We start from the raw sequence: 19,500 nt of genomic DNA on the forward strand, positions 1-19,500 counted from the left end.
CAAAAACACATTCCTCGCATAGTGGCCTTGTTTCCTCCCCTTGGTCTGATTTGTTTTCTTAGTAAATTATGAAACTGGTGATGTGGGTGGGACAAGAGGCAATAGCAGAATAATTAAGATTTGTGGTTTTACTTTTCCCTGGTTCACTTCTGTCTCACTGTTGTTTTTCTTGCATGTGTGTACGCATGCTATTTTTGAATTTTTCTGCTTTGGTTAATACATTTTGGAAAGTATTTTTTGGCTAATTTGACAGTTATTTTAGTGTTGTAGTTTCATGAATTTAACTTAAGTTAGTTTTATCAGTATAATGTATTTCTGGTATTTCTAGAGCAGAATTTCAGCTCAACCTTTGAATTTCCATGATATTGCAAGAGAAGAAAAGCAGTGTGTTCACCTATTATTTGTGCAGCAGGTATTTCCTCATACCCAATAAAAACAAAATTATCTTTTTTCTATATCTGGTAATGCCATAATATTTTGGGCCTGTAAAGCACCATGCCCTGTCTGCTTTGGTAGCGAGTTAAACAGGCAGATCTGTCTGTGCCTAGGTTCAAAGACTGAGGTAGGTGTTGTTTAGGTGACAGATCAGCATTGATTGTTTTTTTCCCAGGTTTTGACAGGATTTTTCCAAGGAGGCATTTCACAACATTTATGCTTCTCCTTCACTCTTTCCACAAGTATACCTCACTTGTTTGTTTCATTATCAACATTAACATTTTGTGTTTGTTTTGGTTTTCATCTCCTTGTCTGCAGCACTTCCGTCATGGAGTTGGAAACATTCCTCATTTCATAATATCATGTTGCTTTCATAACCAGTGTAAAAGCCCATATATGTAGGAATGTAGAATTGAACTCTTGTATGCTATATAATTGTCAGTGGATGTTGCATTCCAAGGTATTAAGAATTAAGTTTCAGTCTACCATTGATGGCGATTTCTAGCATAGGGAAAGATTAATTTAAAATTAATTTATAAAAGATCACTGGCTGGCAAAACAGTGTCGTATACATCTGCAAGGTCTTGCTGTTTTTCATATTACCAAACAGAATAGCATCACAATAACAAGCAGCACAGAAAAGACAAAATAGACTGGGGTCTGCCTCTACCTACTGGTAAAATATCTTTTCCTGTTAGCTGAGTAGGTTGTAAGAAATTTCATGTTTACTATAAGTCAGTAAAGGTTTTGAAATAAAAAATATATATATTTAAAAGCTTAACTGATAACACTAGTGGTTCTTCATGTGTTGCTGTTGAAAATGTAGCACAACAACACTGCTGAATTTCTGTTATGAATAAGCAAACTTGAAATGTGTTTCTTATTATATACACTTTATATACACTCTTCAGAATCAAAGAAAAATCTGTTTATTTACAGTGGTCCTCTCATGGTGCAAGGTTGATTTTCTGCTTCACATTCAAAAGGCAGGAGCTGGGAAAATAGTTCTGACCTGGTTTGGGGCAATTTTTCCTTTCTCTGGCTGTTCTGCATTCATATCAACATTTTCTGACCAGAGAAGCAGGTGCTCTGCTAAATTATAACACCATCTTTAATGAGATTCTGGCTTACAGACTGTCCTGGGAGGCTTGTGGATGGATCTATTCATATGCTATTTAGGTACTTTTATTAATCCTTTAGCCTTGTGGAACAAAGTTGATTATCTCATTTTACACTTGAGTTTTGTTTGATGCAAAGAGGAATATTAGGTATCATAAATAAAATAGATTGTTTTATAGGATGTCATGGGTTATACTCCACATTGTTTAAGTTATAATGGGAAATATACGCTGTTGGCTAAAGGCACCTGTTTAGAATGTGCTATGGCTCTGAGTTGGCTGTGGATGCCACACATTTTATTTACATAAAGTTTCTCTTGAAAGAGGTTCTTAGAGTTAATAATGTTTTATAGCCTACATACACTTCTATCCGTGGCTTTGAAGTGCAAAATGATTCAACCCAAAGTGCTCTTGAAGCAAGAGTGAACAAGGGTGCGGAGGCAGTCAGGAGAATGAGAGTCTGGCCGTGAGTGGAGTCATTGCTGCTCAGAGGACTCCATTGTTTTGGAAAGGAAATTGAGGGTAGGAAAAGGCTACAGCTGCACTTCAACAAACCTCTGCAAATGTCAGTAATTTACCTCTTTAGTATGTCTTGGGATAATAACACCTTTCTTTCCCACAACCTGAAACACTTCAGTTGTCAGTGTGAGTGGATGTCAACATACATCTCCTTGGCTGTGAGCAGTCTAATATAGTTCTTATTCCATGTGAAATGTTTTGCCATTGAAAATATATACAGAGGCCAGATTTTACCCAATAAACATTTCCATCTGCCAAAAATCCAAGCCAAGAAAGTCAACCACTCCCATGAAGATGCCACTTAATAGTGGCTTTTATTACAGTTTTCACTCTCATTTAGGCATTTGAATGATTCTTTCAAGAATCAACCACAAGTCGTATGCTGTTTCCTTCTACACGGTGTAACAAACACATACACAGCAAGAACCTAGCAGTTCCAGTTTGTCTACAAAGCTAGCGTTTTTTACATATTCATAATTGTTTTGCCTTCTGTAAATAAAGTGTGTTTGTAGGCCCAAACAAATGTCTTAGAAAATCAATCTAGGAACATTTCTTTCAGCAAATTACTGATTTGTTTGAAAAATGGGCACTGATATTTGAACTGGTGATAGGTAATTGTACTGATAATTCCCTTCCCTTTCTCTCACCAAAGATGTAAATAGAAATAAATCTTGCCAGCAGCTCTAGGTATTATGTATACTTTGTTTAAATTGAGCTGAAAATGCTGCATCAAAGTATGACCCTCTCTGTGAATATGTTCCCTCAGTGCAGACTGAAGAATGCGTTATTGTGTCACCAAATGAGTAATGATATACAGCTTAAGTCGGGCTTTGCATGATCCAGAGCAGCACTAATACCAGATAAGGTGGTTATTGCTCAGAGGTTGCCCTGGAGAGGACAGCTGGTCTAATAGGAGCACTGTGTCTGCTGGTGTGTGAGGTAGGGCTGTGGATCGTCAAAGCAGGTGTAACTGGGCATTGCTTGCAGCCAACTTATTCATGAGAACTGCTGTGAATGCTGTAGAGGCAGCTGGCACTAGTTGGAGCAGTTTTAAGGCTATATTAATTAATGCCAAAATAGTGGCCTGATGCAGATTTGGCTGAGCAACAGGGGAGAATGCAAGCAATTTATTGTTGTATTCATCCGTATGTCCTCCATTTATGTCATATAAATGCATTAATGCTGCTTGACATGTTTATATTTTTGTATTGAAAGGATGCATAGCTCTACAGTAATTTACTGCTGTTACTTTATTTCTCATATTTAGTTTATTATTTCCATAGATGGAATAAATTTATCTTGATAGAAGCAATTCTATCTGTTGACAGTGTGCTATTTGACTTTTGCTGAAATGTGGTGTTTTGGCTGTAAGATTTAGTATCAGTGTTTCTCAGAAAGATGGTCTAAGTTTAATGCATGCCTATAACAAATTATACATAGAAAAGGAATAGCCTGCCTGTGTTTGTCCAGAACTGAAAGAGTTGACTAAAAGTCTAAAAGGGAAATGGCAAAGTAGGCCTTTCCAGTAAAATCTGGAAAGTTGAATAGGATATTTTTGTGTCCATAGCACATGTAACAACTTATTATTAACATCTAAGAATGGAAACTGGATCACTAAAATCATCTTATGTTTTATCTTATTAAGATTTTTTTTTTATGTCTGTTTTCAGAATATTTTTTTTAATCCTAAATTTTTAAATCATTTTAAGTATTGACTTCATACTGCATACGTTTATTTATTTATTTATTTATTTTAAAGAGTAATACACTAGTTAGAAGCTCTCTGATGTTTAGTAAAGATGAGAGCATGCATTATATCTTTGTTACCTTGTCTTTTTAATAGAACATGGTAATACCTAATTTGGTTATGTGGCTGGCAAAGAAGATGTGAACAGCTGCACACCTGAGGCCTCTGCTGGAATAACAAGGAGCTATTGCCATCAGGAAAGGAGGGGGCTATTTAGGAACTGAATTATTAGGCATCTAGTTAGATATGTATGTTTTACCACTTCATTAATCATCATACCACCTCCTTCAGTGTGATAAGCCTCGAAACAGAGCTCTTGCCACAGTATGAAATCCTATTCTCAACAACTTTTCCTGTAATTTTATTCTTAGCTTTCAGTTCCTACTAAGGGTTGATACACTTATTTGAATGTGTGACCAGCTTGTATATATCAATATATGAACTAGGCCTGGGATGCTTTTTGATTGTGCAGTTAGAAAAAAAAAAAAACAGAACAGTGAGGTGTCAGAGGCAGTCATTGTGTCCCTCTCAGAATATTTGTGTCTCTAAAAGCTCCTGCTTTGCAAATTTGTGCTGTTTCTATTCAGGAACAATTTAAGAAAAAACAAAACAACAAAAAAAAAGGTATACTGTTTTCAGTTTTGTCCAAGTAGAAATCAACATACAAATTCCTGCAGATTTCACAAAAAGTAAAACAGGATCTGCTGTGCACTTTTCCTTTCTCTAGATCTCCCTATTCCACTTACAAATATTTTGCCAGATGTCTACAGATTCAACCACAGAGTCACTAACTTTAGTCATGCAAAAAGTAGGAATTTAATTTAAAATAGTTTTCTACATTGTTTTTCTGGTTACTGAAAGACATCTTCAGAGATTAATTAATTCTGCTTGCATCCTAATACAATGAGTTAAACTGCCTACAATGTCCTGATCTCTGTGCCTTGCCTGCCCATGGAGCCTAGATGCACACCTCAGGCTAGATGCCTGCATTTTGTATATCCTTTGATGTATTCCATTGCAATTAGTTGATACATACTGACTGATCTGAGCTACCCAGGTACAGGAGCAGTGGAGGGCACAAGAAGACTGAGCTAGGAATATGTCCTGCTGCTGGATGTAGCCCTGCTTTTCCCAGAGTTCCCTTTCAGTGTGAAGACCTGTTGCTGTTGCTCACCTTCATCTCCTTTGTCATTAAGCTACAGGATGAGTGTCTTGCATGAGGTGGGGCTGGGAAGTGACCTTACTTCCCCACCATGGTCAGTCCCTGCAGCTCCAGTGACCACCCTGACTCACCCTGTGGCTTCAGTGCCACCTCCAGAGCTTCCCTGCCCTGCTCCAGCTCTTATTGCACTTCTGGGGTGCTGGGCTTTGCCTGCCTTGAACTGATGGTGATGCCTGACCAAGATAACAATGTTAAGGAATTCCACCTAACTCCACATCAACAAGGATTAGGGCAGTACAAAGTTTTGAATGGCAGTAGTGAGGCAATAGATCCAATGGGAAACAAATCAAGTTTTTAAGCATCTGTAAACAAGACAGTGCATCAGATACTCATTAGTACCATAAGCTTACAATAAGCTGTGATGAATACTTCCATTTGTGTAACAGTGCCAAAGAGAGATATGGTTTGTTTGTTTCTTTGTTTGTCTAGCTCCAGGCCCTGGCTCTTTCCCTAAATGCAAAAATCCTTCTGTTTATATGTTGTCTTCATGAGAGCTATTTCTGATTTCTTGTGGTACAGGTGAGAGGAGGCCAAAACCCATGTACTGAAGTACATGTCTGACTTGAACAGCTAGTAAAGATTTCAGATCTTAGTAGGTTATTCCCAGCAGAAGGAAAACAAAAAAAATGGAAGAGGAAATTTTAATGCTATTTTCTATCTTACATGAACATGAGAAACCCTACTATCTTACAAGAGAAAAACTAATAATCCGGAGCAATATCCTCGCCCATATCTCTGTGTGTTTATTCTATTTTTCTGCACATTGATGTTATTCAGGTTATTCTGCTATTTTTGTTTTTGTGTTTTTTTTCTGTTCCTTGGTTTTGTTTCTGCTTCTTTTAGTCAGCTCTTTTTAGTTCCTCTTTGTCCATCTCAATGAAAACAATCCTAACATTCTGCCAAAATTATTTGAATTTCTGAGAGGCCTTGCAGTCTTTGCTTCATGCAAAACCATACGCTTAGCCATCTCTTAGAAATATATCTCACATCGTAATTCAGTTATATCTTAAATGATACACATCCCTCTTTCATAAGGAAAAACAAAACAAAACATTGAGGAAACCTTTGATACAAGGATTTTTGATGAAAGGATCTTCTTTCCTAATTATTTTCTTTCTTAATATTCAATAACTGTATATTTATAAATATGCATATAAGGCTATATAAAATACTCCCTGTTTGCGTTAAGATTTACTGTACTTCATAGATCAGTCCTACATGAAGCAGCAAACTGCTTTTTAAGGCATCTGTGAGAAGTAGCTGAACAAAATGTTTATTAGTAGGCATACATTACTATATAAATGATAGAACAGTTCTACAAGAAGATGTTTTGAGATCAGCAGTGTTTCTTCAGTTGTTTTGATTTGTTTTTGTTTTGTTTTTCCTTATTTCAGGTTAAAGGTAAGACCAAATACAAGTGCTGTCCTCACTGCAATGCCACAGCTCCTGAAATTTCTCATCATGCAAGAGTACAATGAGAAGTGTTGCCTTTTGTTTGCTTTTTTCTTCTCTCTTAGGTGCTTTCTATACCTATGTGCAGTTTATAGCTTTTGCCCTGAGCAGGTTGCTATATCTGCCGCCAGATAGTTTTATGACTGGAGGGTACTTTTTAAATATTTGTCCCTCAGATTACATGAACACATTAAAGGAACCAAGTGATAATGGTGAAGTGATAGCAAAAATAGTCTTTCATGCAAAAACAGAACTAACTTGGTTCTCTCCAGGAGGAAGGCAGTTTACTCTTCCCAAAGGTGAATGAAGACAGTAAGATCAAGGGGTATCCTAAAGCTTGAAGATGATGGTATTAGAAATGAGAAGAATTAGTAAAAGCTTGTGGATATAGAAGGACACAATGAGGGTAACTACTATTTTTGAAAGGTTGCTGAGGCTTTTTATGATGTGGTGCTCAAATGGACAGAGCACTTCCAGTCAGCTTGCTTGAAAGTACCCCCGAGGAGAGGTGAATGTCAAAGCCCTGCAGCCCCAGGCTCCCCCTGGACCACTTTGGGGTTTAACAGGCTGATCCCGTCATGAGGGGCATGTGGGCATGTTCAGAGAGGGCTAGGCCGCATTGTGCGTCATGGGCCATGTGACCATTTCATGTCACAAACTGGCCATGCAAACTCAGTCCAAGAGCCAGCACGTTCCATCCAGGAATAGAGAAGAGCCCAAAATAGCTTCATAAATGCTTTCAAGGAACATTTACAACTTAGGCAATGGGAGAAAGAAAACTTTGTTGCTTTAAGCCTTTGTTCTGCCTCCTGACTTTGAGTGAATTCATACATGATGTTTGTTTAGAAGTATTTGAGCTTCCCTGCAACTTAGATTCTAACAGCTTTCCACATAAAACACTTGCTTGTACCAAACTCAGATGGCCTAGTCAGTTTAATAAACCATGTAAGAAACCGGGCAGGGCATAACTAGTCTGAGATGCTGGCACTGCATGTTCCTGTGAAGGGCACAGCGTAGGAGTTGCAGAAGTGTCTTCAGGATGCATCTGTGGCAGGGCTTGGCCAGCAAAATCCATGCCCTAGTTTTGGTGAGAAGTAATTGCACATAAAAATATATGTATATATATCCTTAAATGATTCTGATGAATGCCACCATACTTTTCCAAGTTTTGTCAAGTGTTTCACATTTTCTATTATTATTATTTTTTTATTTAACTTCTCAGCAAAAAGATCACCCTGCTTATCCTGTACAGCAGAGAACCAAATATCAACAAGGTCCTGCCTGAATGTCACCCACCAACATGTAGAGAGATTCCAGCGCAGCTTCTTTCATGCCTAGCAGCAATAGGTTAGCTGTGCACACAACAGAGAACCTCTACGAGTTGTGCTCCAGCATCACACATTCTCTGATTTTCGTAATCTCCCGGCATGTGGGCTTGCTATGCATTCTGCTGTTAGATTCATTATGAACTCTGTTTATATAGTGTGTATGCAATGATTGCAGTATATACAGTTAAAACAATCAGATGAAAACCAATCTATCTGTGAATTGAAGAAATTTTCTCAATTTTTGGCTTTCATCAAGTTGACAACACACAGTTGTATGTGTATGCTGTCATGATGAAATGTGTCCTTTGCTTCATATCAGATAAATTTGGAGGAGCTTTTTATTCAGCAGACAGTTTTTTGGTTGAACTTCATTGCAAAGTTGTTTGTGCAGTATTGTCATGTCCCCTTCTATCACTGTGGTTCTAGTGTGATTGGAATTTGAAGTATGCTACCACAATTAATTGAAATATCCTGTTCTTAAGATAATTGTTTACAGGACTGTGTTGTATCACTAAGTATGATTGTGAACATTTTAAATACCATTTTTAGGATGTAATATTTTATAATGGCTTACATGACAAGACCCTTTACTATCCATATACTATACTCTGTATTTTACTGCAGTATTTTCAAACATTTTACAGTGTTCCTTGGGGATCCAAATCCTGCAAGTTTGTTTTACTTACTGTTTGACATGTACCAAAGTCACGTAGTCCTGCACTCTTGTATAAATAGCTGTTTTTAAGAAAATATTTCTGTGAATTTAACCCAGTTGAAGAAATGCAGTACATTCATCTACACAATACACAGAAACATCATATTTTGGGAGAGACTCACTTAAATCTCTCTAGCTGAGTTGGGATTGGTTTACTATAAAACCACAGGCTAGAGAAGCAATTTGCCCACTTTAATTCTTCTTTTAGTGTTTGGAACATCTTTTTCAGTCAAAGAGATACAGATGAAACTTAAGTGCTTCAGCAGATTCTAGATCAGAGCTTGAGATTTAAGAGTTTTACTGCTGTGACTCAGGAATAATTATTAGACAGATAATATCAATACCACTGTAACCTGTAACAAGATAATGACAGTAACATAAAATGAAACAGTAATGTAAGTATGGGATTTTATTGCTGATAGTGAAGTAACATGAACCTGCCTAAGGAAGCTGAGAGCAAAGCCATCTGGTGTAATGTTTGAGAAATCTTTCTGTGGGACTGCACAACTCAAGTTGTACATCAGTTTATAATAAATTCAAAGTTCACTTCCCTCTCTAATGTGTGGTTCCCAAATGTATAAGTTTGTAAAATAAAATAAATAATAATTAAAAAAACAAACAAACAAACAAACAACAACAAAAAAACACTAAAAATACATTAGGGTTCTAAATTGTTTTCAGGAAGTTCCTCCAAAGCATTTCTCCTTATATTTCCATATTTGTATCAGAAATGAGAGACATTCAGCAGGTCATGCTAAACAAGATAAATTTTTGTTACCAGTGGTTTTCAAGAACAACTGTGAGAATTGAAGGAAAATTTTGTTTTAAAGACTATTCAGTTCCATACTTACTTTATGCACTAAATAATGTAGTAAACAGTTGAACTTTTAACAAAGGGTGTCCTTTGCACAGTAATTCCTGAAATATGAGATCTCCCCACCTCCTCCAAAAAATTTATGTTCCTATGACCCACCTCACTTGCATTTTAGGTGCCTATATCCATCATTCTCATCCTCAAAACTCCCACTCAGCAGCTGCCTATTTTGGCAACACTTGCAGTCCATCCATAGCCATCCCAGGTTTTTACATTAAGGATCTGTACAGACTTGAAATTGTACTTCTGAGAATGCTCACAATCTGCATTGGCTTAACAGAGTCAAGCACCTTACCAGCAAAGTTTATTTAAAGGGCAGGTGAAATAAGCACCTGCCTACTGTAACAAATGGTTAGAGTTGGCAAAAAAAATAAGACAGTGTGCCAGAATTAAATATTCATTGTTCATTAACTGTTTTTTAAAAATAATAAAAAATAAAAAAATGCGCGCACACACACACACACACAAAAAAAAAAAGCAAGAATGATTAAATTATTTTTTATATTAATTTATTAGGGAGTTGGAAGGTTAATGGCAAGGTCAGCAAAATCAGTTTTGCTTATCCTATACCGGTAGACTAAATGCAGAGCTGTCCACAGAAGTCCTCAGTGATACTTTGCATGCCCTGTGCAGCTGTGTAGGCTCTCCTGCAGTGCCAGCCTCCTCACAGACAGAGCTACCTTGGGAGCTACTGGTGCTGATAGTGCCATCCTGCATTATTACATCCAAGAAAAATACTCAGCATTTCTTGGGAAGGGACAAAAGTTGGTAGGCTACTAGCTTAGGCAGTCCTTTGGGAGAAGACCTGATGCTCCTTTCACCAAGGATCATTTCTGTTTCTCACATTAGTGAGACAAAATACAGAAGGGATCTTGTAAGAAAAGGCTGGAGCACAATCTCTTTTCTCCAAAATGAATGCTGTAATCTCTAGCCAGCAGAGTTATTTGTTTGTGTTTTCATAGAGTCCCTTTCTTCTTCATCCTCTGCTTCCTGCTCACAGCTTCCCAAGTCTTGAATTATTTTCTGCCTAGTGGTGTGGCTGCAATGTGAATATCCCTTCCCTAATCCCTTACAGAAGCCTTTAGTCCCAGGGTACCATTGTGTGGGAGGTAGAAGATATGTATTTAATTAAATTTAAAGGCAGTGACCCTTTAAAGTGAGCCAGTCAAGCCCTATCCTTCATTTCTAGTCTGTTATCCAAGAGTCAAAGGTATCACATGAGTGTATATTTTAAAGAGAAACATGGGACAGGGAGTGAAGAGTTGCAGATGTGGAGCACAGTCCCTTGAGGATGATGGTAGTTAGTGTCCTGTGTAAGGCCAGTCACGAGGACCTGGAGAACAGACCTCAAACTCAAAAATACCAGCTATTTTGTGGTATAGGAGATATTGGCTTGGCTTTGAAGTTAAATAAAATAAAATAAAATAAAATAAAATAAATAAAATAAAATAAAATAAAATAAAATAAATGTAGACCTAACTAACATTTGTACTTACATGTCAGGTGGTGTCTATAGTAGGAGAAAAAAAATGTCAGGTAATTGCTGAGTTTCAATTTCAAATAGCTCTCTCAAGACCCTTGTCTTCTTCAGGTAATAGCCTCTTGCTATCCTTAAAATGTGGTAGACTAACAGACCATCTGATTTGCATTCAGTTATAAGACACTTGTGTACCTGGAGTCAGCAGTAACAAGTCCTAAAAATCCTGCCATTCAATTTGTACATATGTCCAGATCTGGAAGTGTTTTTCAGCTTCAGTCTCACATCCTCTGGTCATTTCTCTTTGTGCCTTGAAATTCACATCATATCAATGAGATGTAACATTAAGAAACGAACAAACAAGCAAACAAACAAAGTATTTTATTTGTAGAAGGAGTAATACAGACATCATAATTTGGATATTAGTTTGAAGCAATAGCGTCCATTGCTCACCCAGAGTTGTCCAGATGAGAACTGTAAACCTTCCCTACCTCAAAGCCCCATTAAATAAGTTGGGTGTTCATTTCTGCTAGGGTGGATCTTTACATAATATCTAAGCCTTGATCCTCCCTCCATAAATGGCTTTGAAATATGACAGAAGATGTTACATATAAACTTCACACCATTATTCATTTTAACTGTTATCCATTATTGAAACCTCCTTGGTCTCCAGACTTATATATATCAGAGTGGTAATATTCAGCACATGAATGTGCTAGTTTATTCATTAAAAAAAATACTTTAATTTAAGTGGTGCATTTATCTGTTGCTAGATTTATTTTTTATGTATTATATACATATATATATTTGTATCCTGAAGTTGCTATTTTAATACTGAGCTAAGAGAGATTAATTTAATACTGAGCTAAGAGGGATTTTTTTTTTCATTGTCTTCAGAGGTAAACAGCAGGTGAAAAGAAAATCTTTTGAATCATGAATTGTTGATGTTGCTTTGGGGCGCAGTGTAGTCCTATATGGTATGTAAGCAGAACACCAAAAAGTGGGTATATGTTGGAAGATTTCTATGGGAGATTTCAAGTAGAACATAGAGGAAGAACAGTTACCAGGCCATAGAGACATCCCTTCTTGAGACACTGTCTTTTTCCATGTGATGTGCAGCCAGAGTTCTCACTAGGTGTTTAGGCAGACCTTCCCCTTTTATAAAAGAAAACAAGTGGGTTCACAGTGTTTTGATTAGGAGCCTAGACTCTTACTTTCCATAGGATGATCCTTCTAGATCTCATTGTGTTACAAAAGCTATAGATGACACAGGGCTTTTGGTAAGAAATGAGGAAATATAATGTTGAATCCAACTTAGGATGAAAAGCCTTCTGTTGCAAAATCTATGATAATATTATTATATTCCCTTTGTTATTTAAGATTATTGTCTGGCAGAATTTACTTCATACCTAAAACATATTGTGCTGGATGATTGCTAATTTAAATATTATTATCATCAGAATGGGCAGACCTTTATTTTGGGCAATGCTTTCAATAGTGATTAAAGGGAAATAAATACTATAGTGGTATTCCTATTGTATTGACCTGTATCCTTAATCTTTCAAGTCATAAAACACTGATTTATATTGCTTAAATTGAAGAAATATGCATGTAGTCTGTCATCTGTGTATTAATACTTTCATTTCTCTAAGTTTCAGCAAGGCAGAAAAAGGCAAAATGCTTGCATACTGACCATTACAACTCACACATCCACCAGAAAGACCTGTTTCAACAGAACTGAATGACAGTAAGAAGAGGCCCAGACCACTTATGCCTGAAGCCATTGACATATTTAGATGATATTAATGTTGTATTACCTTTAGCACCTGCTAACTGTGCTGAATGTGTATAATGCATTTATTGCTATTAAAATTATGGAGTTAGTGAGAAGCAACAGTCAAAGACCAAAGAAAAGTTAAGCAGAAGTTAAAGTGTCTTGTTATGAAATATGCAGCTCAGAAAGCAGAGTTTATTTTGTTTATTTTGATTTGCAAAATCATTCTTCCACATGAGAGAAAACCAAACAATTCAAATCACTTTCTAAGCCTCAAAAAATACAAGCTGGATGGAGGCATTATATTTAAAATTAGTTGCAGTCTTACTTGCCACTGTTTTCTTGCAACAAAAGAGCAAAAGTATTTCTTCATATTTTTGCATTTTTATATATCAGAAATTTGCCTTCCCACACTTAAAAAGAAGTGCTGGAAAAGAGGGTTATTTTGATCCCTGGGCCAAGTTCTTTAATGCCAAATCGCAGCGTGGAAAGAACGTCTCCATCCAAGTTATAAATCCTTAAAATGAGTTTTGATGGAAAATCTGGAGGAGTTTCACTGTGGAATCTCCTCAGCTCCATGTGAGGAGCCCTGCTGCTGCTTCTCTAGGGCAGGTGCCCCTTGGCAATGCTCTGGTGGCTTATTGCTTTTGAACAGAAAAGAGCAAGGATGTTTTTATTTTGAAATTACTTTGTGATTTCCGGGCAGGTCTGAATATTTTTCTCTGCTCTTCTCTGTTGTCTTGATATTAGTGAGCCACAAAGGAAGCCTATGCAAATTCAGTTCATTTTTGCATTTACAGGAAACTTAACTTTTCTTTCTGTGGTTTTGTTTATTAAAGTGAATGTAGGACTAGTCATGAAACTATCCTAGAAGTGACAAGATATGTATCAGACACAGGTCTGATGCAAGTTTAGAATAAACAGTAAGTATCTCACTTGGGAATAGAATGAGGCTTCTGGTACAGAGAGCCATCCTTGCTAGCCTGGATAGCCAGAGAAGTAGAAATATGGCTTCCTCCTTTGCACAGGCAATGGTGCTCCTTTCCAGATCATCTGTTTCTTCCAAGGGATATCTTTTTGGCCAGGAACTGTCATAGACAGATGTGGTTAAGAGCTTTGGACAGGCTCAGATAATGTGCAAGTGTACGTGCACATACAGGAGAAAGAAGTTTTAGTTCATTTATTTGTATTGGAGAAGGCTAGCATAGTCCTTCTTGGTCAAAATAATTTCTTCACGCTTCACCACTATCAAAACCAAAATATTTCCTCCTCTTATATTTGTTGCTTCTACAACATTACAACAACTTCCAGAAGCATCTCAGTGTATGTCCCACTACACAGCACAGTCAGCTCCTCTTTCTATCACACCCTCCCTCTTTCCCCTCCCTTCTGTGACACAAATGTGTCAGGAATGGTTGGCTTGTGGGGAAAAACAGTTTGGTACTAAGAAGCCAGCATCTCCAAGGTACACATTTTAGGGTTGGAGAGCGATTTGGATTAATTCAGGTTTTGTTGCATGGACTGAATGCTAGCTAGTGAATGGCGTGCATCCAGCATGCTCTCGAAGCGTACCTCACTTTTTTGATTCAAGTGAAGGCAATCTTGCTCCTGTGCTCTGAGAGCACAAAAGAAGTGGCAGGTCATTACCTTTAGAAGTGCACTCTGTATCTGAACTGACATGCTAAGACAGATTCACTTTCTGAGTGCTGTCTCTAGGCTTAACACTTAGGCCCACTGGGAATCCTGTTCTTCTTCTCTTTAATAAAATTAACTGAGATACTAGTTTGAATCAATGTCTTATGTAAAGGCATTATTGAGTAATAGGTCCTGTATTTTGTTGTACTTTCACTAAAATGATGCCAAAATGTACTTTAAACTTGAAAAATATAGCTAAATTAGAGGTACAGGTAAGTAAATGGAGTACTAATATAAAAAAGTCACAGGGTTGGCTGTTTTGGAGGCTTGCTCTGCATGGCACTTAGCATCATCTCCTGTTAATTCAGGAAGCTCGAGGCCAGTATTAATAACTGTGGTGTTGTTGCTCTCTTAACAAGTCTCTCTTCGCCGCAGTACAAGTCTGCAGAGACCCAGCCGTCTGGCTGGGGCCTTTGCAACTGCAGTGTGAATATCTGGCTCCTTCCTGTGGCACTTTATTGCTATTGCACAGGGCTGAAGAGTAGCTGCAATAAACTAGTAAACTAGACGCTGTGTTTAAACTATGAAGCAAATTGGTATGCTTCTTTTCAAAGGATTCTTTTCAGGTTATTTCATTCTATAAAGAGTTAGGTTTTGTTTAATTTGCAATATACAAATCACTTAGCAAAACTTATGCACACTCAAATACACACTCAAAGGGACTTATACTGTTAATTTTCATCTGGCGCAGACACATCACAAGCCTTGCTTCAATGTCATTGGTGAATATTGGCCTCAAAGACGTGTTAATTCTGAGTTGGGATTTGGTTGAAATGTGAGGAAAGAGAGAACAGTAATCAGTGCAAATGTCACTTGGATGATAAGATCACAAACTCTAAGTGAAACTTGGAAATATAAAACGGCCTCCCAATAGCTGAATAAATATCTAAAGATTGCCAGTGATTGCTGAACAGTATTCTTTCTATTCATTTTCTTTGCTGGGATTAGCAAAGTTTTATTTAATTTAATTGTATTTTTATATGAATATTACTGAGTAGTGTTGACGGATATATGCTGCTATTTGCAACATAGAATTGTACTATAGGGATTCTGACATTTTAGTTAATTTCTATGTATCGCTCTGAATGGTTTCTATTCCTTAAATTGTAATTGTTCTCATTTGCTCACTGGGATTCAGAAACAGGGTTTCTGGAATGTCATTTAATACTCATTTCATTCTGTTAAATGAAATGCATTGGCTTCCACCTTGCCTATAAATTAAGTAATTCTAGTTTCATTTTCTGGCCATATATTTTTAATTGTGTAAATATTTTTCCTTGTCATGTAATTTGCTCAATGTTACAGAAAGTGCCACCCCCAGCCTCCCAGTTTTACTTTGAAGCACATGAGTTGGAGAGTGTTTTCTATAGTAAGTTAAATCTGGACATAAATCAGATGCTTGATCTGTCTCTTATGGCAGTCTAATTGTGTGCCATTGTTTGCAAAGTTAGCCCTTTTCCTTGTTAATAGCAGGAATGAAACTAATAGATCAATCTTTTGCAGCGCAGGGAAATAACCTTCAGTAAGAAAACATTTAAAAGGTCAGATCCAGCTTTCCAGTTAAGTTTTCCTTAGTGAAGAGATGAAATGAAGGCATCTCTTTGCAAAGATTTCCTCACCCTCTTCTAACACTAGTCAGTGCATTGCCCAGCTTCTCTTTATAGATGCGAGCAGCTTTGGGGACACTCCAACACATGTTTTGTTACCCACAGTTTATTGGCCAAGAATAGCTCTGTCTAAGTAGAGTTGTGGTCATGCCCTCTACTCTGGCAAGTCCCCTTCATCAGGGACTCTGGGACTGTTATGTAGGCCCGGTTGGGTATTCAACATCCAGTTTAGGCCACACACTGGAAAACAGCCCAGGAAATAAATATACAGCCTTTGCAGCCCATTTCATAGCATACTGGAGAAGAGCAAAAACAAGGCATCAATCTCTTCTTGTACAAGCATGACTTGAACAAGTGTCTGTGGGTGAAAAGCTCTAAGTGCGATCAACAATCAGTTGTCTCTGATGACCACATTTTAAGCAGAATAGATACATTACACTTGTAATTCACATAATACATTTATTAAGTTAACAATACCATCTTTCCACTTCGGCTGACTGCTTAAATTCTTATCTTGTATTCTACCTTATTCAGATTTTTTTTTTTTAGAGAAAAAAAATAATAAAGATTATCAAATGTATGGATATACAGCAACAGGAAACCATTCTCAGATCTGAAATTCTAGATTCTGTAGCAAGCAAATAAAAATATGCAGAAGGGTCCTGATTCTTGAAATATACATTTTCGCACCATGCCTATTTATAAAACAGCCTCATAAATAAATAATATATATATATATATATAAGAAATTATTGCAACTCAGAATATCTGGGTTGTATTCGCAGCTCTGCTTGCCCTTCAGAGAGCCACGTTCAATAAATAAATAAATATAATAATAATAATAATAATAAAAATAGAAATAAAAAAGAAATCCACCAAGAAAGCCTTTATACCTCAGTTTCAGTTTCCCCACATCTTACAGAAAATCTAGGGAATCTTAAATAATAGGGGTGATCTCATTTTTGTCTGGAAAGTATGTTGAGATGATTTTGGGGAAGATGCTTACAAGTGTCATGCATTATTATTGTATTAGGCAGACTGTACTTATGAAATCCATTTGACATTTCCTTCTTAACATTGACTGTGGATGGTAACATTTCTGTATTAATTTTAAAGAGGATTCATTATAGTTCTGCCTGGTGTATAATTGTCTGCTTTATGATTAAAGAATCTTCTAAGAAAGTCAATAACTTTCCCCACTCTTTTTCACTCGATTAAACTAATGTATCATCGAGTGTTTTGTTTTATTATCGATCCTGCCAAGTGGCTCTCCTGTGTTCCTTATACCAGCGTATGAAGTATCGAGGTGAAGTTCATAACTATATTTGGGTATTGGACTTTATTTTCTGTACTTTCTGGAAGGTTAGTATGACATGCAGCTGAGGAATGCTAGGGGAAACCATTGTTAACACGAGCAGGCTGTGCCCAAGCTCAGATTGCCCCACTGAATTCTGCTTTGTGTTGCAAGTGGTTAAATCATCCAATACCAGGATGCAGCCTGGACCACACAAACATAGAATCGTCTCTCTTCTGTTATCACGACGTTGAGACTAGGCCTCTGCATCGCAGATAACGGCGACTCTCCTGTATGTCATCAGTGGCTGGAGCCTAGCACTGAAGTCAAATACTCCCCAGTTGGATGTGTCTGTGAAGCGTGGTGGTAGGGGAGGAAGTTTAGGGAGGAAATGAGTAAGCCATCAGCCCATCCCAGCCTGTAGCTGTAAGGCAGGGTCACTGGGCCAAGCAATGAATTGGGGAGGAAGTGTTGCAACAACTAACCCTCCTGTATACCTTCTCTGGAACAGCTCTGAATAATAAATAAAATAAAATAAAATAAAATAAAATAAAATAAAATAAAATAAAATAAAATAAAATAAAATAAAATAAAAATTAAAATAAAATAAAATAAAATAAAATAAATATTTTGGGGAAATGTTACCGAACAATGAGTGCAAAACGTAATGATATATTGCTAATTCTGAAAAAAAGATCATGCACAGCTCTTCCTTAAAGGTGCTCAGCACCCAATAACAGGGGAGCGCTAATACAAAGCAAACCGTTGCATAAAGTTACTGCTTTTTTATCTTCTGGTCTGTGTGACTTTTCTTTGCAAAGTGAATACTGTCAGTCATGACACTGGAGCTTTTTGTTGTCTTGAGGAGTTTAAGATAAAATTACAGTTACATTGATACTTAAAAACTGTGAAGGCGGTTCTCTATTTCCCATGGTATTTGCACCAGAGTATTTCATGTAAAAAAAGATAGTGGTGTGCATACATTCTTATAATTTCATGTGTCTGTCTACATGCTTCTCATTTTTTGCAACTGACTCCTGAGCAGTTGGGTCCCTGGAAGAATGAGATGAATGAAAGGGGTGTCCTGTGGGGAAGGGGGCAAACTGAAGCAAGTGGTGACCCTATGGAAAGAGAGGAAATTAAATGTGACATTCCCCTGCCAACTGGGTATTGGTTTGCTCTATAGTCTCTGTCAACAACTCTTCACATTTTATTTTTCTTTTAGAATACTTTTGAAGTGGAAAAAACCCTCCTCTTTTACCACTGCTTCCTCCCACTGTTTTTTTCCATCATTTCTTAACTGTCGAAGTACAGGCCATCAATAATTTCTTGTGCCCACTGATGTGATGTAGATTATCAATTTTTGTGTACACACCACCCTTATCTATGACATTTAACTTTAATCTCTTGTATTTACATTCTTTATGCTTTCCACTTTTAAATTTACAAAAAAAGAAATAAATGAAGGGTGGGTGGGTGAAGTCCATTCTTTGAGTATTAGATACTTGCACAACAGCTGCTAGAATGAAATTTCCCTGGCTGCTTAGTGAGAGGATAGTTCAAATTGTAGTCAAAATTAGGATTGGTACACCAGATTATGTGTGGGTGTGACAAATGAAAAAGGAAATGCTTGGTAAGGTATTTTTATTTGTAGTATAAAACTAACCCAAAATAATATCAGTGGGTATTAAATTCTGTATGTTCCAGTGGGTCAGTTTCATTGGAGTACAGAAAATAGTTCAGTTTATGGTAGTTCAGAGCATACTCATGAGACTTTATTTTAGAAGAATGACTGAAGTTGAAACACTAGTAGTAAGGAATACATGATGCTATGGGTGTGGTATGTGCCTTTTATCCTCCTGAATTCATATTGGTCTAAATTTGTGTTAATACCATCTTTAGAGATTCACATTAGCATTCCTTATATTTATTTATAAACACTGAAGAAACACTTTCTTAGCTGCAATTGTTTTTGAAAAACATTTTACTAGAGTCTTTCATGTCACTCACCTGTAATAGTGAAAAAGTTTCAGTCAGTGAAAACAGAGGTGACCAAAAAAGACTTCTAGGTGCAACAGGGAATTTTACATCCCCATCTAGCAGCAGAATCCTTTGGCTATGGGAGACATGAATCCTCTTCCAGTTTAATGCTATGAAATTATTTAAAGTCCTAAAGCTGTCAAGAAAGCTGTGGCAAAACAGTTGGTGATCTACCTACAGGAATTTGTGAAGAAATAGGGTAG

The 19,500-nt window shown here is 37.0% G+C and overlaps 1 protein-coding gene across 27 annotated transcripts in view; it reads left to right on the forward strand.

The window, feature by feature from the left end:
• The window catches only part of NAV3 (neuron navigator 3), a 494,795-nt gene that overhangs the window by 281,284 nt on the left and 194,011 nt on the right, over positions 1–19,500 (forward strand). Inside the window, exon 2 of one of the 27 annotated variants that reach the window (XM_035544028.2) lies at positions 12,540–12,634. The exons of 25 other annotated variants lie outside the window; for them this stretch is intronic. In XM_035544028.2, the coding sequence (XP_035399921.1) occupies positions 12,629–12,634 (6 nt within the window). In that variant the 5' untranslated portion in view covers positions 12,540–12,628. Of the gene's footprint in view, positions 1–12,539; positions 12,635–12,658; positions 15,726–19,500 lie in introns of those variants that run through there. One more of the 27 variants, XM_035544027.2, reaches the window with a different exon arrangement.

The sequence above is a fragment of the Cygnus atratus genome, chromosome 1, assembly GCF_013377495.2.
Source record: "Cygnus atratus isolate AKBS03 ecotype Queensland, Australia chromosome 1, CAtr_DNAZoo_HiC_assembly, whole genome shotgun sequence".
NCBI classification, from domain to species: Eukaryota; Metazoa; Chordata; class Aves; order Anseriformes; family Anatidae; genus Cygnus; species Cygnus atratus.